The following is a 26,143-nucleotide window of genomic DNA, read 5'->3' on the forward strand; positions in this document are numbered from 1 at the left end:
GCATGTTTCAGTACTTCATTCTTTTTTTAAAATGGCCAAACAACACGTATAATATTCCATTGTGTGGAAAAACCACATTTTGTTTATCCATTTTTCAGTTGATGGACATTGGGTTGTTTCCACGTTTTTTAGCCATGATGAATAATGCTGCTATAAATATTCACACACAGGGTTTTGTGTGGATATACGTTTTCTTTTTTCTTGGGTTAAAATAGTAGTAGCTTTGTGAATTTTCTTGAAGGATAAGCAATGAAAATCCCTTTTACTTTGAGCCTCTCAAATTCTAACTTATGTCTAAGGATGAGACATAGTATATCACTTAGGAACAATTCCAATCACATTATTCTCCAATACACTATGTCTGGTGATTTTTTAAAGTAGCCAAAATGGAATCGAAATCCCTTAACTCTGAGGTGTTCTGTCTGACAAACCAAATAGCACTCCTTTTACTTCAAAAGTGTATTGTAGAAACATTTCAAAAACTGTGATACCCCAAGCCACTAGACTGATCCGACTTTCCTGACTCCTAAAAATGCCAGTTAATTACATTTTAATTAACTGTCTATAGAAATTTTGGAAAATTCAAGCATCCCTTAACACAGGGATCAATTTGGGGATTTCACTATAACTATTTAGGCAGTTCTTTCTGTGTCTTGCATGTGACCTCACATAGGAGTTCAGAGGGCTGCTTTAAGAGTGGGGTTTTTTCTCAGTCCTCTACATGATTTTGCTTAATGATACATAAATCCTTTTTAGTCTAACTTGCTTATGCTGTATAGAACTTTGCATTGGCATGTAGTATATTTTCTGCCTCTTTCAAAAGATCTGTTGACTGAAAACTTATGTCCACACAAGAATTTGCACATGGATGTTTATAGCAGCTTTATTCATAATTGCCAAAACTTGGAAGCAACCAAGATATCCTTCAGCTGGTAAATGGCTGAACTGTGATCCATCCAGAGTGGAATATTATTCAGCACTAAAAAGAAACGGCCTAGCAGGCTATGAAAAGACACGGAGGAACCTTAAATGCAAATTACTAAGTGAAAGAAGCCAATCTGAAAAGGATACATGCTGTATGGTTCCAACTATATGATATTCTGGAAAAGGCAAAACAATGGAAACAGTCAAAAGATGAACGGTTGCCAGGGCTTGAGGTGGTGAGGCGGGGTGAGTAGGTGCAGCACAGAGGATTTTTATGACAGTGAAAATACTCTGTATGAAACCATCATGATGGTATCATTACATATTTTTCCAAACCCATGGAAGGATCAACCCTAATGCAAACTATGGATTTTGGGTGATTATGATGTGTTAATGTAGGCTCATCAATTTTAACAAATGTACCACTCACAGGAAGATGTGAATAATTAGAGAGGCTACACATGTATGGGGCCAGGATATATGGGAACTCTGCACCTTCCCCTCAATCTTGCTGTGAACCTAAAACTGCTCTAAAATAACTGTCTTAATTAAAAAAAAAATGTTGAGAAAACTCTTAACTCCTTAGACTGTTCATTCCTTGGGTAATATATATATATAGATATAGAACTCCTTGTAAAAATCTGTCTAAAGCACTTGAAATATTTAAATTATCAATGTGAAGACATTGTTTCAATTGGATTCATATAGTCAATCATGGAATGCTTTACAAAAATTATAACAGCTAACTCATATCATATAGCACCTTCCATGTGCCAGGCATTTTCCATATAACAAACAACTGATCCTCAGAACATTCCCAGGAATAAGGTCCTATTCTTATCCCCATGTGACTGAGGAGAAAACAGGCACCGAGAGCTTATGTGACTTGCCTGAGGTCACACAGCGAGTAAGTGGCAGCATGAGACTCGGACTCTGGCAGCTGGATTCAACATCCATGCCCTTACCCCTCACACCACACGACTGCGCTGAGATGCGAGGGCCGCCATTGTAATATGGCATCATAACACGTGGTTTTGGTGTGAAACCGCTGCAGCTATCACTCTCAGGCTAATAAACGGTGGATTTAATAAGCAGTTTTAAAGAATCACAAGGAAATAAGGGAGGGAGGGAGGTAGAGAGACAGATATCCCAAATTAATGAAAGAGGTAGCCCAGTTTTCTCCGACCAGCTCAGATGAAGATCTATCCCCCAGTCGCCGCGATCGCCCAGCTCGTACCATCGCACTTTACTTGTCTAAAGGAAGAGTAATGTGAAGCCACGTTCTTCACCAGAGCCATTTATTCTCTACTTGGGAGAGAAGACAGTAAATCAAACAGACACAACAGACGCCCAAATAAAACCTGACTGACGTTTGAAAAATGAAAAGCTATTATCAAGTAGTTAGTGGAGGGGCTCTACCCTATTACACAAAATAAACGGGTAGAAGTCATAGTTCTTAATATTTTCCTTTATAATTTGTAAAAGATGGGCTAAAAGAAGGACTGTTATTAAACTACAAATGAGAGGGTACAAACTGGCCAGCGCTCAGGTCTGCCTCTGCTTCCCTCCTGCTTTCTTTCCAGATCGTGATAGAATCAAACCACAGCTGCCCTTTTCATGCTGGCCACTCTGTGTTGTTCTAGAAAACACTAGCCTCCCTTTTGATTTATCCCTCTCACCAAAATTCATTTGTTCTATGGTCCAGTTTCTTACAGGCCAGCATTCAAGCTAGCCATTTCTTTGAAAAATGGTCTCAAACGACAGTCATACGCTGCTTAACGACAGGGATATGTTCTGAAAACAATGCGTCGTTAGGTGATTTCATTGTTGTGCTAACATCATGGAGGCACTCACACAAACCTGGATGGTCTAGCCCACTACACACCTAGGCTATATGGTACTGCCTACTGCTCGTAGGCTACAAGCCTGTAGAGCATGTTACTGTACAAAACAACATGAGATTAAACCAAGCACAAGAGAAAATGATGCAACCAAGAGACATGGTAAACACGAGCTGTATGAGGCTGCTGACAGTGCAACATGGCATACTGTTTTACAGCTAACTTTGCTTTTTGTAATTAGAAAGAGTACTCTAAAATAATGATAAAACGTACAGTATACTAAATACATAAACCAGTGACACAGTTATCATTATCAAGTATTATATACTGTGTATAATTGTATGTGCTAGACTGTCCTATGACTGGCAGCTCAGTAGATTTGTTTATATCAGCATCACCATAAACACGTGAGCAATGTGTTGTGTTATGACATCACTGGAGGATAGGAATTTTTCAGCTCCCTTGTAATCCTACAACCACTGTTGTAGATGTGGTCCATCACTGACTGAATCATCTACAGTGTCTAGTGAAAGTCATTTTGATGATTTAGTACTATGACAGTCAAGACATTTTTGATTACTTGTAAAAACATCAGCCCAACTCAGCGAGAGAGGGAAGACCACTGGAGAACAGGGAAAGCAAGGTGCTATGGCCACTGACACTTAGCTGTGTGATCTGGACAGGGTCCACAAGCACATTGGCTATTATACTGAACTGTGGTCAACATCTATTAGCACAGTTCAGATGAGAAGCGTTGGAGTATTTTGGTTGACTCATTATCAGCCATCACAGCAAGAAACTATTAGTAAATTGTTAACAACACAGTTCTCAAGGATTTATATCCCAGGACGAAAGGAAAGGGCCATGGCCTTCTCCTCTGGTCAGTCTAGATCTAGGTGGCTGGCTTAATTATGGATGCCACATTTCACAGGATATATCGAAAACCTGGAATACAGTCAGAGGAAGTCAATCAGAATGGTGAACTGTCATATGAAGAATGCTAGCCATACCAGGAAGAATTTAGCTTGGAGAAGACTAAATGAGCATTCCCAGAGCAGTCTGTTATGACAGCCGCTCCAGAAAAGAGGCAGGAACTAGGGTGGGAGTAAGTGACAAGAAGCAGATATCTGCTCACATCTGATTTTCAAACAGTGCAATGGCTGCCTCTTGAGAGGACCAGAAGTTTCCAGAAAGACTGTGTACTACAACATTGAAAATGTTAAAAAAGGAACCTCGGTCGTAAAAGATTTGACCTCAAAAGCCATCCAATTTCGTAAGGAAATCTTAGTCCTTCTGTGCATTTCATTAACATATAACGCCACAAAATAAGGGGCTCTATGAATATAAGGAAGTAAAATGAACAGCATTGTAGAAATAACCACACAGATGAGAAGAAAAATCTCGGCTTTAGTTCGCTGATCTAGAACTCACACACATCAGGTAATCATGACAGATCAATACGCGCAATGATACGTGGAATAAAACTTTAGGGGCCCAATGATCCAGTGGAGAAGCAGAGCAAACTGGATGGATTCCCAATATCCTAAATGAAGACTGGTACTATATATTAAACTAAATGCAGCTAGACTCTAAATAGTTCATACACCTATACCAATATGTCCTCAGTAACCTCCCTGCACACACAATATAAGGTTAAGGATTCAGCTATTCTTAGTATGGGTGGCTAATCAGAGAAGTTGCTGGGTGCTAGAATTTCCCCCTGTTCTTTCTCTCTCTGCTACTAGGTGCAAGGCATTTTCTAAAAAGACAACCCATAATTCTAAGTACTCTTGGTATTGCTCTTCTAAAGAAGGTTAACTCCCTTTTTAACCAAAAAGGACATCTTTTTTAAAGCAGGTCATCGATCATGAGGCATTTTGTTCTCTAGTTCTGGGAATACAGAGGAATTAATTTCCGTCATCTTTTGGCCGTAGGTGCTCCTCCTCTGGCTCCCAACATCATTGATCTATGATGAGGCCAGGAGCCAGGCAGGCGCAAAAACATTTGCTTTGAAATGCGTCCACTGTGGCTCTAAAGGACATTAAACATAGGGCTTTCTCCTGACCACCCCACATCACCTTTCTGCAACATTCCTCATGCACAGAAGAGTTCTCTCACTTCCCAAGGCTCTGCTGTTGGCAGAGACCAGGTGGGTTACCTGAGTCACACAGGTGGTTTCAGCAATGTGGTCATTCTGTGTCACACAGATAGCACCTGGGAGTGTTTAATAAGTATCAACACCTGAGCCTCCTCTGACTAACTCAGCCTCTGGGGGTGCGGCCTGGGCAGGCATGGGTAGTCTGAAACCTCCCTGGTGATTGATTCTCCTGAGCAGCCAGGGTTGAGAATCATGGCAGAAGAGGCTGGGCATCTACTACAATTTTGTAACTTCTTTCCTTGATCAAAACCCACTCTCAGATCCTTAATTCATGCTAATGTCAAAAGCAACCATGCAGAACTTAAAGATAGGAGAGACCATTAAAACTTGTAATTCCTTTTGTGAGCACCCGTTCGGAATCCCAGAAATCACAGATACTCATCTATTCCAAAAGTTTCCCAAGTCCAAAGAGTCCAAAGACTTGCTCTTTTCTGAATCACTTGTTGAGCTTTTAAAAAAATAATGGTTCCATCCTTGAGATTCTGATTCAGTAAAGTCGGGGTGCGGGGTGTCCCTCAGCGATTCTGATGCAGAGCCATTTAGGGGAACCTCTGTTTACTCCATCCGTGGGCGAGGCCAGACCCAGACAGGCATTGGAGTCAATTCTCACTCTTTTTTTCCATGATAAACAACCTTCCCAAGGCTTTCTTTTTATTCTTTTTTGAGCCGAAACGCTGTTCACTGTTGTATACCTATGTCCTAATGTAACCAAAGAGCTACTTAAAAAGTAGTGCTCCTAAGGGCCAGCTGAGTGGCTCGGTTGGTTAAGAGCTCACTCAAGAGTGCGAGCTCTGAGCAACAGCAGTTCGAGTCCAGCCCGAGCTGAGCAGCTGCTGAGCTGCCAACAGGTGGCAGGATGGCTCAGCTACCAAAAAAAAAAAAAAAAAGTAGTGCTCTTTAACTCAGCCTAGAAAGATGACCTTGACAGCGGGACAATGGCCATGCACTCCTAATTATGTCTCCTATGGTGGGGGTGGTTGTACTGAGGCAGCCACCTTCTGTCACCTTCCCACCATTGTAGCACACCAACAAGAACCACAGCAGGCGACTGGGCAACAGCTTTTCCCCTGTGGAACATGAACTATTCGCAAAGACTATTTCATCTGTAGCATCAGACACTGCCCTGGAAACTAAAGTAGTCCACAGGCACCCCTATCAATAAGGAAAACTGAGCATGTTCCCTGCAAATATATTGTGTTGTCGAAAAAGCCATGACGTATTTTTTCTGTTTTTCATTGCAAAAATGCGTCATGACTTTTCCAACAACCCAATATATTTATAAATCACTTCCTATGCCACTGTACTAATATACCGTGCATATTATATAAGATACACAAATGTTATTTTACATCTTAAAAGAACGTGAAGAAATAAATTTGTATTTTCCCCCCACTCTAATAAACCATCTTCTAAAACCTGAAGCACCCCAGCAGCTCTAACCAGCTGATTCACCACCGTAGGCACAGCAGTGACCAAGTCTTGCTTCTGACCCCTTGTGGAAAGCTGCTTTCCGGCCTCCACCACACGCTCAGTTAGTGGCATCTGACAGGCTGCCATTCAAGCAAATGCCTATAAAACAATCGAATAATCGTTTGGTTCCTACAGTGTAATCTATTACTTTCCCTTTGCTTAAGCTGACAATGGCATCACCAACAAGGCAGCAGTGTCCACATTCTAACACTGTTCTAGAGGCTGCTCAGCCACTAACAATGCAATTTAATTCGAAGAGCAAGACTGAAAGCTGTTGGTTTTCTGTATATTACAGTAAGTTGAAACATAATACAGTTGGTGCTGTATTTCCTCTAGACCAGCGGTTCTTAACCTGTGGGTCGCGACCCCTTTTGGGGTCGAATGACCCTTTCACAGGGGTCGCCTAAGACCATCGGAAAACAAAAAGATATTTACATTACGATTCATAACAGTAGCAAAATTACAGTTATAGAGTAGCAACGAAAATAGTTTTATGGTCGGGGGTCACCACCACATGAGGAACTGTATTAAGGGGTCGCAGCATTAGGTTGAGAACCGCTGCTCTAGACAGATTAGCAACCACCTATACGCTTCTAGAATTCTAATTTTATACAAAGACCTATAAAAAAAGTCCCAAAGCGCTTTGCTAATCCCACCATCTCCCACCATTTGCTTGGCCCCGAGGGACCATCTGTTCTCGGAGGGTGACCTGTAAAAGGAATCCCACTCAGCTTTGAACTCTCCTACCAGCACTTCTTTCTTTGGACACTATGAAATGACAGTGATAGATACCATATTATTTATCACCAATATTACCACTGCCACCATCACTATATCAGAAAGTTTACTGAACACTTAATATGTGCCAGAAATCATTCTAAACACTTGCTATCAACTTATTTATTCTAACAATCTTATGCGGTAGACACTGTATTTATCCCCATTTTTATAGATGCAGGTACAGGTGTAACGTGAAGCTAAGTAACTTGCCAAGGTCACAGCTGTGCAGCTGTGTTCTCAGAACCCAGGCAGTCTTGTCCCTGGACACCAAGCTGCCTCGTTTCACAGCAATTTCCTTTCCTACCAAACTTAGGCACAGTGTCAGGCCATTTACAGCCACTCTGTCTTCCGGGATAGAAATATAAAAATATGCGGTTAGAGAAGAAAAAAAAAGCGTGGTTAACATGGCGTGAAAGGCATTACGACAATGCAAATAGAATTGCCATTTCATCCTGCTGGGCTTCACATTTTATTAGCTTTTTTTCACTGAAAATTATTTCAGACACCTTGAAAAACTGGATCTTACTCACAAGTTACCATCACTATGAATTCCAACAGAAACGCCACGTGGGGTGACAAGTTTGACTTTGATATCAGAACAAGGCTGTGTAACAAGGACAGTGCGTAGCAACCACAACAACTCTCGGCCACTGGGCACCGCCCAGCGCGGGACTCTGCTTGAACGTGTTTATTTCTTACAATAGACAAGGGAAGTGCACACATGCATCCTCTTGTCTCAGTTGAGGACATGGAGGTGCCTTAAGGGAAAGAACTTGACCAGGGTGAAGCACGGGCAGGAAGCAGTGAGGATGGGGTGCTAACTAGGTTCTAGGTTCTGTGCAGGCTACCAACTCAGACATGAGCACCTCGAAAACTGCACCTGGCCAACCCAGTGTGTACAGGCTTTAACAAGACTTAAAACTATAGGCAAGTACCTCACTAAATTTTTAGTTCTATCAGGTTAAATTATTAGTACCTAGAGAAAGAACTCTGCCACCATGTTATCAAAACCCATCTGGATTAATACTTCTTAATCAATGGGTAAGAGCAGAGGCAACCGATTTGTGAAACCTGCACATGCATCGAGCCAGGGAGACTTAATATATCCGATGCAAAAATCAGGATTCAAAAAGATACACTCACTGAAATAATGGAACACAGGGATGAAAGGTGAGATGTAATATGGATAACTGTTAATCCTGCTCAGGACATAGAATATCAATTGCGCAAGTACAGAATGAGGGCAGCATATCTTAAAGAAGGTCAAATTTATAGTGACAGAAAGATCAGTAGTTACCTGGAGTGGAGGGGTGGACTTCAAAGAAACACAAGGAAACTTTTGGAAGTTAAGGAAAGGTTCATTATCTGGAGTGTAGTGATGGTTTCACAGGTGTATACGTGCCTCAAAATGTGTCAGATTGTATGTGCAATTTAATGTGTAACTGCAATTTAAATATGTACAGCTTACTGACAGTCAACGAAATGGCATTACAGTTGTAATAACATAGGTTTTGTGTGTATGTGGGTGGAGGGAGGTGGGGTAGAAATTTAACAGCTTGCAAACTTATTAAAAGTCAACAATATGAAATGCCTGCCAAAAATCAGTGCAATTATAGGCTCCTCTAATTAATTCAGTATAAGCAAGTAACTCTCCACCTCACCTGGAGACCACATCCAGAGACCACCGAAATCAGAGAGAAAGACCAGATGGCGGCCAAGGGTAACCACCATGGGAGAGGGTCTGAAAATCACACCCAGAAGGGATGGCTGTGGGAGCCAGGATGTTTGGCCAAGATTGGGGCGAGAAGGACACGTGACAGAGAGGGCTGCCATGTGTAAGAAAATGCCCACTGTCCTGTATAGCTGTACAGGACAGACCTCAGACCCAGGGGTGAAAGCAAACGGAGGCAGAGCAGAGCGCCGTGTGATGGAAAAAGTCCTGATGATGAAAGGTGTTTAAAATGGAACACTTTTGCAAGACAGTCACCTGAACTGGGGATGGTCAAGTGGTGTCCGAAGGCTAGGATATGGTCTCCCCAATTCGTACAGTGCAATCAATTTCTACCAGATGACTGCAGGCGCTCTGCTTTCTAACATGCTATGACTCCCCAGATAAAATAGTCAATGTTAATAAACTGAAGTATCTTTCAGCTCAATGTGTTTGATTTGGGACTTAACCTCACAAAGTGTGTTGGGCGCAACAGATAAGCAACTCTTAGTAACATTCATGACCTTTGCAGTGTCAGAGACATTAGGCCAAAAAAATGGTCCAGTACTACCATGTTTCCCCAAAAATAAGACCTAACCGGAAAATAAGCCCTAGCATGATTTTCCAGGATGCTCGTAATATAAGCCCTACGTAAGTCCCAGTTAAGATCGTTAGCCAGACATGACTGTTTGAATAAGTGTAGATTTTTGTACATGAATAAATGTAGATTTTTGGAGCAAAAATTAATATAAAACCTAGTCTTACTTTTGGGAAAACAGATATTCCTTTCCAAACACTTCACACTTGTGGGGACCCACATCAAGCAAGATACCATCTCTGGGGACCCAAGCAGGGCTGATGACTTAGACCCCTCCCCACAGTCAGCACAGGCTTTCTCTCTCAAGGACCTCCTCCCCATCCCCAGCAATGCTCCCACCCACAGGGGTCTGTGTGTCACCCTCCACCCCAAGCCACAGGTGTGCCTAGTTGCACTCCCCCCTCCCCGGATCCCAGGCAACCACAGCCCCATCTTTCACCATTAGTCACAGCTTGGTAACACAGCAGAGCCAGATGGAAAAGTGTGTGCTCAATTACCTTGGCTACCTGAGCAAATAAATTGGCTGCGCGGCACCCCCGCTCTTGCAGAAAAAACAAACAGCTCAAAAAAGGCCAGCCGAATAAGATAGCCCACTCCCACCAGCAAAGCTAGAAAATACACTGAAACTCCAATGTCACAGTAGAACCTTAGACACCTCTAAATCATTAAGGGGAAAGGTCCATCCTGGGCCCTCATGGTGCCCTGAGGACCAGAGCCTGCTCTATCCTGGGAAGACCACCAGGACCAGGCAGCAGGCACCACTGAGGGAGGAAGTATGGCTCCTCAGCAAACAGAGACTTGATTACAGCTTCACCCCTTTACTATCTTCGCAACCTTGGAGAATCATTCAACGTCTGTAAGTCTCTATCCGCCATCATCTGCCTGGTGAGGAGACCTAATCTCACCTGGAAATTGTGAGAAGTGAATGCCTTCATGTGCCAAGTGTTTCTGCTCTTCCTTGGACACCAAGCATATGCCCTGGGTTAAAGTGATGCTGAGACAAGAACTAGAACATCGCACTGTGCCACATAGTCGCCCACTTGATAATTCCCTTTCATTCATCATACAGAGGTCATTTACAACCGACAAGTTATTTCCCCAAGAATTTAAGCTTCTCATGAGATGTCTCATCCTTGTAAATGACATAGGAATACGGAGAAGGAAAAGATCATGAAGAAGTAGGACCCATCAGAGAACAAGTGTTCTTGGAACATCCCTCGTATCATATTATCTCCTTACCTAACAAGCTCTAAAATGTCTCCATTACTCGTTTCCCAAAGAGTGTTGCACAGCACACTAGTACTAGTCCCTTGAGCTAATCCTTGAACAGAGTTGTGTGTCTAAATATGATTTGCAAACCCAGCATAATATGCTCCCATCTTGGAGACTGAGAATGCTTTGTCAACAGAACCACCCTGAGAAGCCCTGACCTAAAGGAAGATGTTTCACTTGATCAATCCAGGGTTTCCGAAATTCGTTTGACCATCTTTGTACCCTGTGTTAATAGAACCCACTTTTCTCCCAAAGTTCAGCCCAGCCTTCACAGGCCTGCTCCAGTCTGGTCCACTCTGTCTATTACTGTACAATGCATGACTCTCCTACATACTCCACTCACTGCGTAGGTTCAACTCTCCTGGGGGCTGTTCCCTGACCGTGCCTTTTGTTTATAACAGCTTTTTCGCAATGTAATTCATAGAACACAAAATTCACCCATCTAAAGTATGCAATTCAAAGGGTGTTAGTACATTTGCAGAGTTGTGCATCCATCACCACAATCAATTTTGGGACATTTCATCACCCCCTACCCCCACAAAGAAACCATACCCATAAGCAACCACTCCCCAACTCCCCACAAACCTCCAGCCCTAGGCAAATACTAATCTTTCTGTTTCTATAGCTTTGCTTATTCTGGACATTTCATATACATGAAATCACACAATATGTGGTCTTTTGTGTCTGGCTTCTTACAGTTAGCATAACATGTTCAAGGTTCATCCATGCGATAGCACGCATCAGCACTTGGCTCCTTTTTGTGGCCAAATAATATTCCATTGTATGAATCTACCACGTTTTATTTATCCATCCAACAACTGATAGATATTGAGGCTGTTTTCACCTTTTGGCTATTGTGAATAATGCTGCTATGAACATGGCGTATAAGTTTTCGCTTGAACGTACGAGTACAAGTATGTCTTCATTTCTCTTGGGTATCTATTTAAGAGTGGAATTGCTGGGTCATGTGTTAACTCTATTTTTAACCTTTTGAGGACATGCCAGGCTATTTTACAAAGCAGCTGCATCATTTTATATTCCCACTAGCAGTGTATGAGGATTTTTGTTTTCCACATCCTTGCCAACACTTTTTTTTTTTATGTCTTTTCAATTATAGACATCCTAGTGAATGTGAAACAGTATGTCACTGCGGATTTGTGGCCATGCCCTTTGATGCCCCACTTCTATGGGTACGATCACTCTTTGCCACCCACCTAGATGCCTTCTTCTCATTCAATGTCTCCTGCCAATTCATCAAGATGCAGCTTACACCCCTACAGTTTTTTTGGGCCATCTGTGACAGTCACATCTCCAAGCTCAATTCAGATGACCCCGTGCATGGCTTCTATTTACATTTCCTGTAGTTATAGGCTTCTAGGTCAACTTATGTCTTCTCTCTCCAACCAGACCGTGAGCTCCTTAATACGTGGGGGCAAGGTCTTACATTTCTCAGTGTTCATTCTGTAAGGAGCCTATCAAATAGATGACGCTTCACAAAGGTTCACTGATAAGATTTAACATAGGAGCTGAGGGTGGAGTTGGGGCAGGTAAAAATGAGGGTGAGGGCATTTTGGATCTCAGACTGCGAGGGAGGATTAGAAGAAGCAAGCAGGGGAAGTCAGTCTCCTTTCTCACGGGGAATTATAGGTTCTTATGCAAAGGACAGAATTCATGAGTTTGATGTTTCATACTATTTTAACATTCTTCTTCACTGTGAATCTCCATGTACTCCCAAGTCTAGACTTGGTGAATTCAACAGGGATATGGACAGTGAACAAATCCTCTTATACTCGTATCTCCTCTTCCTTTTCTCCAACTCAGAAGGAGTCTGCAGGAACTCTCAGGATGGGGATGAAGGTCTGTAACTTATCCCCTTGAGCTTTGACAGGGTTCTCCCCGCCACCACCACCACCCACCCACATACAACATCAAGAAATGCAGGGTCCCCCTGTGAGCCACATCAAGAAAGAAAATCCAGTCCCCAGTGAATCATAAGAAAGAATTGGTGAGTCCAAGGCCAACTGAGTCATAGTCTCCTAAGACTGGAGTCATTAACTTTGGTTTCTCATACCCTTTATTTCACCCAGCTGTCACAGAGGCTCAGATTCAAAGCACACTGTGCTGGGCCATGGCTACTGAATAGCAATTATTTCACCAACTATTGATGAGTCAGGAAGAGCACAACACACAGTCGGCAAGTGCTGTTAAACAAATGTGTTCTATTATAGCATCCGAAATTGCCAGAGAAGGCCCATATCAGAAATACAATGAAAACTTTCCCTGCATCTGATCAGTGGGTCTCCTCTTTCCCTGCACAGCAAAGACTCTGCTGGGGCTTCTAATGCAGCTCTCAGATCAATAACAGAAACCCTGAGCTCCTGACAATAGGACGCTCAAAAATAGCTCTCTCCTGTGGCCACATGTGCTGGCCTTCCACTTCCAATGCAGGTTCAGGAGCAGAAAGTGCTTAGGAATGTCAGCAAAATGATTTGGCTACATCCTGGGACTCGGCAGGTAAAAAGAGTATAAACCTTAAAACTTTAGAGAAAACCCATACGGAAGCAATTCTTGGTCCAACTTTAACATTCAAACCCCTTAACCATCAAATGCATTACTATCTTAGGCAAGATTGGCTCACCATCACCCTGGATGCCCACATGCCCTTCCCTCTAATGGGTGTGAACAAGGACCGAAACAAGTGAAATAACCAACATGCAGAAGAGCCACCATGGGCCCAGCTTCAGGCATGGAAGGGAAGAATGGAGGCATCAAGGCAAGAGGACCTGTGGTGTGAATAAAGCTGGAGGCTAGGAGATTCTCAAAGCTACAGGGGGGGGGCCTCAAGGAGTCTTTGATAAAGAGCAGCAGCTTCTGATACATCTAAGTGCAACTGTCAGAGAGAGGAGGATGGGATGAAAAACAATCAAATACCAAGGACATCCATGAAAGAACAAGTCTTAGAGAGCTGCCGGAACTTTTAGCATGGTAGGAAGTCATCAGAACCAAGCCACACTCACCTTTGGTTTTAGGACCATAAAGAAACCATCCTGTAAAGGCGGGAGGAAGCAAATGAAGCTTCAGCTTAAACGGTTTTCCCAAGGCAGAGAAGTCTGTCCTGACCTGTCCAGGTCTCCCTCCACTGTGTCATACACTTGGCCTCCAACGGTGGTACAGGAGTACAGGGCTGCAGGCTGCAACACACTACATCTCACTCTTTCTCCACGTGATCTGACCTTGAGCCACACTTTCAGTTAGGAGGTGTGCATCAATAAGGTTACACCCAGCTAAGTGCCTCCTAGTCAAGCCCCGACAGCAGATGAATATAGTATGTGGTCCTTCTTATGGCAGTTGAGAGATCAAAGGCTATAACCATTTTAGCTCCATGGTCTCTTTATTACATTTTGGAGAAATAACATGGTTACAGGTCATTCTATTTATGAAATTGCTTAGTTCTCCAATCACTGCTTATTTTGCATATGGTCACTGTGTATCTATAATGAAACAGACTTTTAATAGACTGATCTCCACAGCCAGCAATAAAACATTATAAATCAGTAAGGAAGGCTATGAAACAATCTTCCCTCATGGGAACTTTCATGGGGCTGAAAATTATACCCGAAAATCCACTAAATAAACACCACCTTAAATGGGATTCTCCTCTCAGGCATCACTCACTCCTCTCCCTAAATTAGCCTAAGGATCCCCCTGACCCTCCATCTAAGAACTTTCTACATATATTGCTAGCCCCACAGATGTTCTCTAGAGGTGGAAAGATTTGGCTAAAAGAATACAGCATTTTAGTGTTAACTAGAATATGCATTTTCACTGTAACTTTGGTAAACTGTTTATTTCCAGCATAATGTATAATATTACGCTGCAACAGTTCAAAGACCAACATTGTGGTGGTGAATTTTATGTGGCAATTTGGCTTGACCATGGTACCCAGACATTTGGCCAAACAGTACAGTCTCAATACTGCTGTGAAGGTGTTTTTTAGATAAGATGAACATTTAAATCAGTAGACTGAGAAAAGCGGATTATCCTCCATGATGTGGGTGGGCCTCATCCAGAGGCCACCCAACCAGCTGAAGGCCATATGCGAAAAAAATGGACCTCTCCAAAGGCTGTAGACTGCCTTCAATACAACATTAGCTCTTCCCTGGGTCTCCAGCCAGCCAGCCTTGAGCCAATTTCTTAAAATAAAAATCCTCCACCTCTCTCTCCTCAAAATCTCTCTCTCCACAAAATCTCTCTTTCTCCCCCCTGCCCCGCCCCATTCCTCTCTCCCACCCTCCCTCCCTCTCTCTCCATATTGGTTTCCCTGGAGAACCCTTACTAATTCAATCACCTAGCCCCTCTTCTGAGGAAATAACCTGTACCTATCCTTCAAAGCTAGGGGTAAAAAGAGCAAAAATGAGATCTGCTTAATTGCCTCAACAAAACTCCACTTCCAGGCAAAAATCCCAAAACCACTATACATGACTATTAATTTGAAATTTCTATTTCAGCCCCAAATGCTTGGCATCTCAAGAAGTTGTCAGAGTCCTGATTCCTTGAAAAGGAAGCCTTCAGAGAGCTCTGGAAAACGAATGGCGATGCTATAAAAAAGATTCATTACACCAGGAGGGGAGGAGACAGGGCCAAAAGGAAGTCAAAGGGAGATGAAATGCTAAGCGTTTATTGCATTACCCAAACAAAGAAATAAGTTCAAGGAGCCTCTGTCCTCCAAGCCTAGGCTCAGGTTCACAATAAGATGAAGACATGAGGGGGGCGGCCGGTTGGCTCAGGTGGTTAGAGCGCAGTGCTCAGAAAATGAAGGTTGCTGGTTCAATCCCCACATGGGCCATTGAGCTGCACCCTCCACAACTAGATTGAAACAACTACTTGACTTGGAGCTGATGGGCCCTGGAAAAACACACTGTTCCCCAATAATTTTTTTTTTTTTTTAAAGATGAAGACATGAGGAAATGTGGTGAGAAACAGGACCTGGGCTGGTTTTGTTTCCTCAGTTCTAGAACCACCATTCCCACCATTAAAGCAAAAGCAGGAAAGGAAGGTAGAAAAACTCCTGTTTCTGCCCCCTGGCTCCCCAGGAAGACTTCTTACTGAGGTGACTCTTACCTGGCCATCTGCTTGTAGGCTTCTTCTGCCACAGCAAAGATGTGGGGGTCCATATCCCCCATGTTTTGGCCGCTGTAGGCATAGATGACATCTTGTCCATAGATTGGCAACTGTTCATAAGGGTTAATGGCAACAAGCACGATACCTGCAAACAGACAATGCAGTCAGGTTCTGGCAGCACAGTGGCCATCTGCCATCAGCTTTTAAAGGCCCTGTTCATTCATATGCATCAAAACTAAAGAATGACCAGGTAACAGAATGAGTCTTAACCAATCTCTCCACTAAATCAAGACATATCTGTGTGCTAGGCCCTGGTAGAGAAAACAAGGACAGGCCATGCCTCCAAATACACTAGAGCATGAAATACACACACACATGCTCAACAGATTGAATCTGTAAGATACACATATGCAAAATGTTGCAGAGTCAGAGAGAAGAGGATGTCTCACTCAGCCAAAAGGGGGTAGGTTTTAAAAGCCATCTTGGAATTAAAATCTAGTAAAGGGACTATTAATTTTTCATTTGTATGCAGGTAATCTTAACTAACATACAAACAACTTGTGGACAGAGAGGATTGACTCCCTGTCTTAAGGTCAAATCTTGGCTCAGCCAATGACTAACTGGGTGACTTAGGAAAATTACTTAACCTCTGAGGGCTTCCATTTCCTGGCCTGCAAAATGGGGATAATAATTGCATTTACCTGGGTTATCCTGAGGATAAAATGATTACTATAAAGAACACTTGGGCCATCACCTTACATAATAGGCACTGAGTACTGGATATTTTTTTTATCTCACGTTACATTATACCATGTATTATCTTTCATTTCACTATTTTTTTTTATCTTGTGTCCCCAAAAGGATGAATTGCAATAATGGATTCAATAAATACATACTGATTGAGGGATTGGTAAATCCTCTAACCTCTCAGATCTCCTTTTACAGAAAAGTGAGGTAAGTTGATATTTGAGAATATGAGAGGAGAAAAAACACAAATTCAATCTTCAAGATAAGACACAAATGGGCCAGCCAAGTGGCGTGTTGGTTAAGAGCTGGCTTGGGACGCCAGAGGGCCCCGGTTTGGTTCCCACATATGAGGGCCAGTGACACTGCCCTCTACAGCTAAGATGCTGAACAACAGCTCAACCTGGAGCTGGGCTGCAGTGAGTCGCCGGTGATGGCATAGGCTGCAGCCCCTGCTGCAATGGGTTGCCATGGGCTACTGTGTGTAGCCAGCAACCAGCATGAGCGGCCAGCAGCCGCAGAGAGCGGCCGTCCAGAAGCCGGTGAATGATCTGCCTCGCCCGGGAAGAGCGCAATGATGGTGCCAACTTGGGCCAGTGAAGCAACGTCCGCCACAACTAGACTGAAGAACAAAAGGACAGCAACTTGTCTGTTTCCCTTCCACCAATTTCCCAGCGCTGTTCCCATCCCCCAATTCCCCAATAAAAATCTTTAAAAAAAAAAAAAAGACAGAAATCCATGACTTTTTCTTTCACATAAAAGCACATTCTAGATGTCAAGTAAACCACTGGCTGGGTTTCAAATAATATGAGCTTTTCCAGTCATTTGGGGAAGAGGAGACAAGAATGAAAAGGTGATTGCCAAGATCATTGCCAAGATACGAAACCTCTTACACTGTGTTCCCTTCTGGTGTTTGAAGAGAGATACAGCCAGAAGAATGGGAAAACAAATCACAGACAGAGAGAGATATTTGCAAAAACCATATCTGATAAAGGACTATTATCCAAAATATGCAAAGAACTCAAAGCTCAACAATAAGGAAATTAACCACCCAATTAAAAACTGAGCAAAAGACCTAAATAGACACCTCACCAAAGAAGATATACCAATAGCAAATGAGCATCTGAAAAGATTCTCATCACATGTCATTAGGAAAATGCAAATTCAAACACTAATAGATGCCACTACACACCTACGAGAATGGCCCAAACCCAGAACACTGACAACATCAAATGCTGACAAGGATGTGAAACAACAGGAACGCTCATCCACTGCTGGAGGGAACGCAAAATGGCACAGCCACTTGGGCAGTTTCTTACAAAACTAAACATACTCATGCCATATGATCAAGCAGTCACACTCCTTGGCATTTATCCAAAGGAGTTGAAAGTTTATATCCATACAAAACCTGCACATGGATGTTTATAGCAGCTTTATTCATAGTTGTTAAAACTTAGAAGCCACTAAGATGTCCGTTAGTAGGTGAATGGATAAGTAAACTGTGGTCCATCCAGACAATGGACTATTATTCAACACTAAAAAGAAAATGAGCAGTCAAGAGATGAAAAGACATAGAAGAACCTTCAATGCATATTACTAAGTGGAAGAAGCCAATCTGAAAAGGCTATAAACTGTATGATTCCAACTACATGACATTCTGAAAGAGGCAAAATTATGGAGACAGTAAAAAGATCAGTGGTTGCCAGGGGTTAATGGGGAGAGAAGGATGAACAGGCAGAGCACAAATGACTTTTAGGGCAGTGAAACTACTGCTATGACACCATAATACAGGATACATGTCATTATACATTTGTTGAAACCCACAGAATGTACAACCAAGAGTGAACCCTAATATAAACTATGGACTTTGGGTGACAATGACATGTCCTTGTGGGTTCATCAATGATAAGAAGCGTACCACTCTTGAGCAGAATGCTGATAGTGGGGGAGGCTGTGCATGTGTGGGGGGAGCAGGTATATGGGAAATCTCTGCACTTTCCACTCAGTGTTGCTGTAAACCTAAAATTGCTTTAAAAGATAAAAATTTAAGCAAAAAAATATGGGGTGGAGGGAGAGGTGGGGAGAGGGATGGAAGGAGGAAGGGAGGAGGAGGAAGAGGGGAGGGGGAGATAAACCAGACCAGGTAATTCCGAGTAAAGGGCAAAGGGAGGGAAAAGACACCCAGCAAGTACTCTTCAGATGGCAATCTGCCTGAAAAGACAACTGGACGGAGAAATAAGACCTAGAACTCTGATAAAGTCTACCCAATATGGCCAATGACTTGGAGAGTTCTCTTAAAAAACAGCCTCACATACTCTGCTGGTTATTAGAGTTGTAGAAAATCCTAATTCATGTAGCATTCAATTCAAATTTTGATATTATACTCAGAGGTCACACATTTTCCTAAAATGGCTCAGCCTCCTCCAGAGAAGATACGCGTACTTCGTCAAGACTTAGAGTTCTGTGCTGCGTCAGCTACTCTGAACAGATGACGCGTTTAGATAAATATGTGCAGACACCAGGACCTCTCTTAGAGGGGATGCCTTTCAAAAGTGAAGCTGATGGTCATTTATCCCATTCTCCTTTTTTTAGGGAGATTCTTTAAAAATCTTGTTGGAAAAAAAAACAACTTATTGAAGGCTCTGGTAACTGATGATTTCTTTCAAATAAAACTCCCACTAGCAGTTGGGGTCAAGGCAGGTTTGCGAAACTACCTCTCAAGCGCTGAAATCAAGATGCTGTTTACAGCTCCTGAAATCTGGCCTGACTCCACCAGCAGACCCTAAAATGCTGCCCCTCCAACAACGGTTAACAATACTCGGAAAAAGAGAACCCAAAATTTGGAATGTGGGAACTTGAGAAATGTCAAGAAAAAAACAAAATATGAGAGAATTTCAGACCTTTTGATTTAAAGCAGCGGTTCTCAACCTGTGGGTCGAGACCCCTTTGGGGGTCGAACGACCCTTTCACAGGGGTCGCCTAAGACCATCAGAAAACAAAAAGATACTTACATTACAATTCATAACAGTAGCAAAATTACAGTTATAGAGTAGCAACGAAAATAATTTTATGGTTGGGGGTCACCACAACATGAGGAATTGTATTAAGGGGTCGCGGCATTAGGAAGGTTGAGAACCGCTGATTTAAAGCATCTGTCATGGCTTCTGCTCATGAATTTGACACATGGTCATCATGCGCCATGCTTGTCCATGGGCAAGTGAGGGGGAGTCAGAGAAAAAGGCAGCCCTTTCTCAAGCAGAGGACTAAAATCAGCCAGGTTTACGCGAACAGGAGCTGGCTCGGTGGTGACAGCAGATGCCCGAGCAAGGACACCAAGCTCCTAGGACTCCAGGATTGTGCCTAAGCCAGTAAGGCCACACACACAGTGTGGCCCACTTCTTCCCTGGCTAAGCTGTGATTAACACCAATCATCCCACAGAGATGTAGGGCAGCCTAATGAAGCCACGTTCGCAATCATGCAAACTTTTCAAGGGTCTCAGATGAGAGGTACTTGTAAATGAGAGTGAAAGTTAAGATGCTTAACCACTGGAGTTTAACATGTCAAATCTGAAGACCGTAACAAGCACTTTCAAACGCATGCAGCCAACAGATGCCCCCCACTTACCACAGTAAGTGTAGATATGATTGGACTCCAGGAAACGGACCTTTAAATTATGCAAAACTGCAGGCTCGTGGAGATAGCTAAGGGCCGTTAGGTCATTTTCTCCCACCAAGATATCTGGGTTCCGCAAGAAGGGCAGCTGGTTACTTTGGACATCAATGGGGTATTCCCGAATCTAGATGCAAGTAACAGACACAAAAAGGCAGTCATGAGACATTTAGCCTGTATTCAATCCCTATCTGGTTGGCTAGGATGACTATCCTGACACAATCATAGGTGAAGAAGATAAATAACATGCTTTAAAGGAAGGAAAACGGAACATAACACCTGTGTCGCCGTAAAAGCCCAGCCCAGGTGGAAACGTGGCTGATCACATAATCCTAGTGTGTCAGGGAAAAAGGCTGAGTAACGCAAGAAATTCAGGAAGCACAACTAGACTTAATAAAGCATTCTGTTGCTTCTCAACGAAGACATACGGAGTCTTTAATTCTAGTTGCAATGGGAGTACGTATACCATTCTTTCTCTCACCCAGGAAACTTTTGGCTTGCCCCATTTCATGCTAGTGTTTCTTTACTCTCTCTCCCATCAACCAACACACACGTTTTTTATTAGGGTTACCTTGCAACTAACAAATTACCCTCCATAAGTGCTCTCAAGATATGCATATATTTTCCACAACCTAACTGCAAGCTACTCTAGGGCAATAATTTTACTTTGACCTAAAGTATAATGAAAGCTTGACATCTGAGAGTGTGTGAGTGTGTGTGTGTGTGTGTGTGTGTGTGTGTGTGTGTGTGTGTGTGTAAAATCAGGGAGTATGACTACATATCTTAAGTTCAAATCTCAAATACAAGGTGTTATCCTTGCACTCTCAGCATAGCACTTGGGCTGCATGAGTTTATTTGACAGGACAGATTTATAACTGACTACATGTGTACAAACATACACATATAATTAATAAAAAGATGGTGGTGGTGTTTTTAAACATTTAAACAGGAAGAATTTGGCTGCTGCTTACCATGTTTTATGAGTGTTCAGTTTCTTATAGTGTTCTTAAGAACCTTGTGAGAGCTTGTAAAAAACACCGTTTCCCAGATACAACTTAGGTTCCAAAGCTCTGGGGGAGGCCCAGGGGCCTGAATTAAAAAAAAAAAAATCCTCAAGTAGTTCTGATACAGGTAGCTTACAGATCATTATTTTAAGAATCACTGTTCTACACAAGCCTTTCATGAAATTCTATGGACATCGCCTTAATTTACTGACAGCCAAATTTTAAGGCACTATAAATATCAACATGCCCTACCAGCCTACTCTTAGAGGAACTTGTACTACCGGATCTGCAGGTATATTATTAAAGCCAGCAATTAAAGTACTATGGTAATAGTGCTAGAATAGCAGATCCAGAAATAAATGCAGGCACATATAGAAAATTTGTTCATAACATTAAAATTGCAAATAAATGGTTAAAGGGGATTTTAAAAATAATAGTGGTAAATAAACCAGCAGCCATTTATTAAAAATTTTAGGCTAGTGTTCTATTCTCACTCCTTGTACCAAAACAAATTTTAGATGGAACGAACTTGAAAATTAAAACCAAAAAGAAAAACAATACCATTAAGAAAATGTGGGCAAATATTTGTAAAAGTTTTGGGCAGAATTACCTTTAAAGGATGATGCAAAAGCCAGAACAATGTTGGAAAATATTCCTTAATTTGACTAAAATATAGAACATTAAAACCATCATAAAACACACCACATGCAGAGTAAAATGGGAGAAGGGGACAGTAACCCTGCATTACATGACAGAATTAACAATCTTAATATCCCAAAAGTTTTAAGACATCAAAGAGACAACACCCCAAGAAAAAATTGCGCATAGAATACAAGTCACAAAATAAGAACTACAAATGAACAATATATAAAAAACAATTCAACTTGACCATTAAACAAAACAATGCAAATAAAGGTTATCAGCACTAATATTCTCCATCAGATAAGCCAAGGGATAAAAACTGACAAGACCCTAACCAGGATGGGTATGTGCAGACAAGTCCACTGCTGCGGGTTCAGGCTGATTTACCCTCTCTGGAGGGCAGCTGGCAACACCTAGTCAGAACTGTTCATGGATATGCTACTCCTGGGCCTCAGGAGACAGTCTTATGGACTAGCGAAGATATCGACTCACCAAAGCTAAAAATATGGAAGTGAAACATGACACAGGCCTTTATTTACAGTCAGGCAGCCACCCACCGCATTCTGTAGACTCTAAGAAAAGGCATGTTACGGAGTAAAATATATTATAGGATTCCATTGATTTAAAACTGTATATGAAAGTCTGTCTGGAATAACAGCCCCACAAAATATCAATGGTTATCTATGTTAGTGAGGATTTTGTCTTTGCAGTTTCCTGATGTTGTTGCTTTCTTTTTTATATTAATCAAGTCGCTTTTCTTTCTGTGAAAAGCTCTTTTATTTATATCAAACTTACTCCATAGAAGAGGTCAGGAAACAACTACTATGAACATGACGTAGGCAAAATTCCCAAAAGGTGGGAAACAAAGGGAAACGGAGTGTTGAGAGTTGATTTTTATTTCATTAAATTCTGGAGTGGATGGCCTCTTTACCTTCTGCGAAGTTAGTGGTATCGCTGGGACTTGAACTAGACCTCCCTCCCGGGGCCATTCTGAAGACTTCCCAGCAGAGAAGTCCCTCCCCCGGAAGGAAGGAGCATGCCTGCTCTGCATCTCCCACAGGGCTCTCCACCCCACCTTGTAAGCAGCACAGGGGACAGCCAATTGCAAACTGCAGAGCCCGCCTAGGCAACCCCCCTCAGTTTTCAGATTCGAAAGCCAGGATCTGGGCCCAGTGTCTTTAAACCCCGAAGCAGACATGCTGGCATCCTATCTTTTCTCAGGTGAACCTCCTCTGGAAAGACTCTCCCCCAAGCATGCAGAGGGAACGTATATGCAATTCTGTGCAAACGTGGCCCATAAATAAGCTAGCGGCAGTGGTTACTGGAAAACTGATAAGGAGTAAAAATGCCCAGAGCAGCAGAAAAGGGGCAGAGCTGCAAACTCAGCACTGAGAGCTACCAATTCCCTGGGGTGTGTGTATCCAGAGGGAAGGCGGGAACAAGAGACAGGAACAGGGTTTTTACACCCCCCCCCACCCTGTTTAACAGGAATTTGATTCTAACACTGCTGCTAACATCAAAAGCATTTATTTGAAATCTAAGTGTTTATGATCAGGGACCATGAACTACCATGAACCTTCTGGCACACAAAAAAAACTTCACTACATGATATCTGGGCCTTTGGAGGTGAAAAAAAGGTTGAATGTTAACACTCACCACAGAATTGATGCTCGGTCACCCACCTGGAACCGACCTTGGCCTCCCCCGTGAGACCAGGAACAGAAGGGGGTCTCCAACTGGTCCCCAGCTAGCATACAGGGCTAGACAGCACTTCAGGATATAAAGGGAGGACTAGGATAGGGGCTTGTTGGTCCATACCTGCGCCCTCCAACAGGGCAGCACCTGTTAAATTCATTCAAGTTAAATCCAATTAAGACCAGTTTCTCAGTGACACCAGCCACATGTCAAGGGCCCAGTAGCCACATGTGGTTAGAGACCAGCCTCCTGGACAATACAGGTAGAGAACACTCCATTGCGGGGCTATGTTCGCTGGGACAGCGCTGCTCTAGGTTGCCCTAAAATCTGTGTGTCTGTGATTCTATGGTACTGAGCAGGTGCTCAAAAATATTAGCGGAATGGAATGTCTAATTTATTCATGACCTCTCCCTTCGTTGTGTGTCCATGTCACATGGTTCTACAGCAAGAAAACATAAACAGAGAAACATCTTTGAATGACAACTCCAAACACAAAGATTTGAAGCTAATAATAAGCAGATGTGGTAGAGAAAGAAAGCCAGCCAGCTTTCTCCTACTCTATCTACCCACAGAACCAGAAGATGTAAAGAAAAGTTAGTAAAACTGTGGTTACCATATTGGCTGGCAAGGGGACCCTGAGGAGTGACATATATCCTCCACTGCCGGAAATGGCCCCCAACTCAAGTCCTGACCATCAACTCAAGCAGCGGCTCTCAACTCTTCCTGTACGCTGGAATCTCATGGGGGGCTTTCTGAAAAGATACTCCGCTGTCTCCCATCCCAAAATTCGGATTTAAGTAGTCTGGTTGCCACTTCAAACACTTTGTGGTTTGGTTTTGGTTTTTAAACTGGCCATGGGTTTCTAACGTGCAGCCAAAGGTGAGAACCACTGAACTCAGCTGCTCTGAGGCCTTGAGCTCATCACTTTACTTCCTTCGACTGCGTGGTTTCCCTAATTGCAGGATGAGAGGGATGGTCCCAACAATCCTCCAGGGCCCTTCCAACTTCATCGGCCTAAAGCATTTCAATTAGGTCAGTGGATGGAGGGGTGTTGTCTTTTGTGAAATCAGAAAAGCTGTCCTGCAGAGAAAACAAAGTGAAGGGAACTATATACAATATATTCCCAGATAACAGGAGGCCCCAAAGCTGGAAACCACTTACTCTCACTGTAGGAGAAAGTGTGTGGCTACAGGTTTATTTACTAAGTATTAAAAGACTGTTTTACATTGTGCCCTAAACCAGTTTTTAAAAGCACAAGTATTTATTGACTAAGTGTTCTGCTGTGTCTTATTCTGTAATAGTTCTGTGTTCTCCAGTCCTCCCAAAAGATCATGTTTCCTAAAATGAACCTCCTTACTCTTACCCTCCTGCTCCGTGCACAGGCCTCAACGCAGAGCAGGCACTTAATTACCTGAAAAATAAAATATTTTGTGTTTCATGCAAACTTCTTCATTAGGAGGAAGTAAAAAACTTAACCCTGAAACCTCCGTGGCTTATGACCACAAAGGCTTCTCTCTCGCTCATGCTAGGTGCCCAAGCCTGGTTGATACGGAAGCTCTGCTCCCCAGGTCGTGCCAACACTAGCACACTGGCTGCAATCGCCAGGCAGTGGAAGAGAATGATCACCTCCCATCAGTTCTTTGATGCTTCTGCCTGGAAGTGATATCATTTAACTCTACTTAGAGCTCTGGACAAAAGTCATCATGGGGTCCCATCTAACTGCAAGGGGGCTGAGGACCATGGTGGAGTATTAAGATACCACCTGCGCCATGATAAGTGTTCCTGCTTTGGGAGGTCAGCAAGAAACTCAGAGGGAGCTGCTCAAGGGGGTTTCAAAAAAAGTGTGGGATTGAGGAGTAAAGAGAGAAGGTGCAGTGCGGAGAGTCAAGTATCTCACCATGTTTCTAATCTAAAGCTTCTTGGCCTTGAACTTTTCATACTCTAAACTCTATATTGGCATATATATGATATTCATTATAAGTTAGACTGAAGGCTCCACAAAGGTGCAGATGTGCCATTTTCACTGCTGTACAACCAGACCCTGACACATAATAATTGCTCAACAATTGTTTTAATGAATGAATAATGAATGGTGATGCAAGCAATTCAAGAAAAAGGTCATAAATTAAACCATAAAATGAAAAAGTCTGAATTATAAACATTATAGCAGCATAAAACATAAAGTCAAAGTTAATCTTTCTTGCGGTTTAATTTATTACAGGGAACACGGCTTCCACGTTCTGTTAAAATCATGGAGTGCCAGTTTAGCTTTAAACTTGCTGTTTATCAGCAATAAACAGTCCAGACCATTCCCCCTATGGGCTTAAACCCAGGCTTCTCAACCTTGGCACTGTTTTCATTTAGGACTGGCTAAGTCGTCCTTGAGCTGCTCTGTGCATGATAGGGTGCTATCCAGCATCCCTGCCCTCGACTCACTAGATACCAGTAGCAAACCTCCCTCCTCAGTCATGACACCCAAAAATGACTCCAGACATTGCCAAAGGTCCCTGCTGTGG

At 42.7% G+C, this 26,143-nt stretch overlaps 1 protein-coding gene across 1 annotated transcript in view; it reads right to left on the bottom strand.

Annotated features, from left to right (window-relative positions):
* The window catches only part of MYO5B (myosin VB), a gene marked incomplete at its 5' end in the record, with an annotated part of 222,481 nt that overhangs the window by 192,293 nt on the left and 4,045 nt on the right, over window positions 1–26,143 (bottom strand). The window contains 2 exons of the mRNA XM_019633054.1: window positions 15,873–16,017; window positions 20,242–20,413. Of these exons, the coding sequence (XP_019488599.1) occupies window positions 15,873–16,017; window positions 20,242–20,413 (317 nt within the window). The remainder of the gene's footprint in view (window positions 1–15,872; window positions 16,018–20,241; window positions 20,414–26,143) is intronic.

This window comes from Hipposideros armiger, unplaced genomic scaffold, assembly GCF_001890085.2.
Source record: "Hipposideros armiger isolate ML-2016 unplaced genomic scaffold, ASM189008v1 scaffold_1234, whole genome shotgun sequence".
NCBI lineage: Eukaryota > Metazoa > Chordata > Mammalia > Chiroptera > Hipposideridae > Hipposideros > Hipposideros armiger.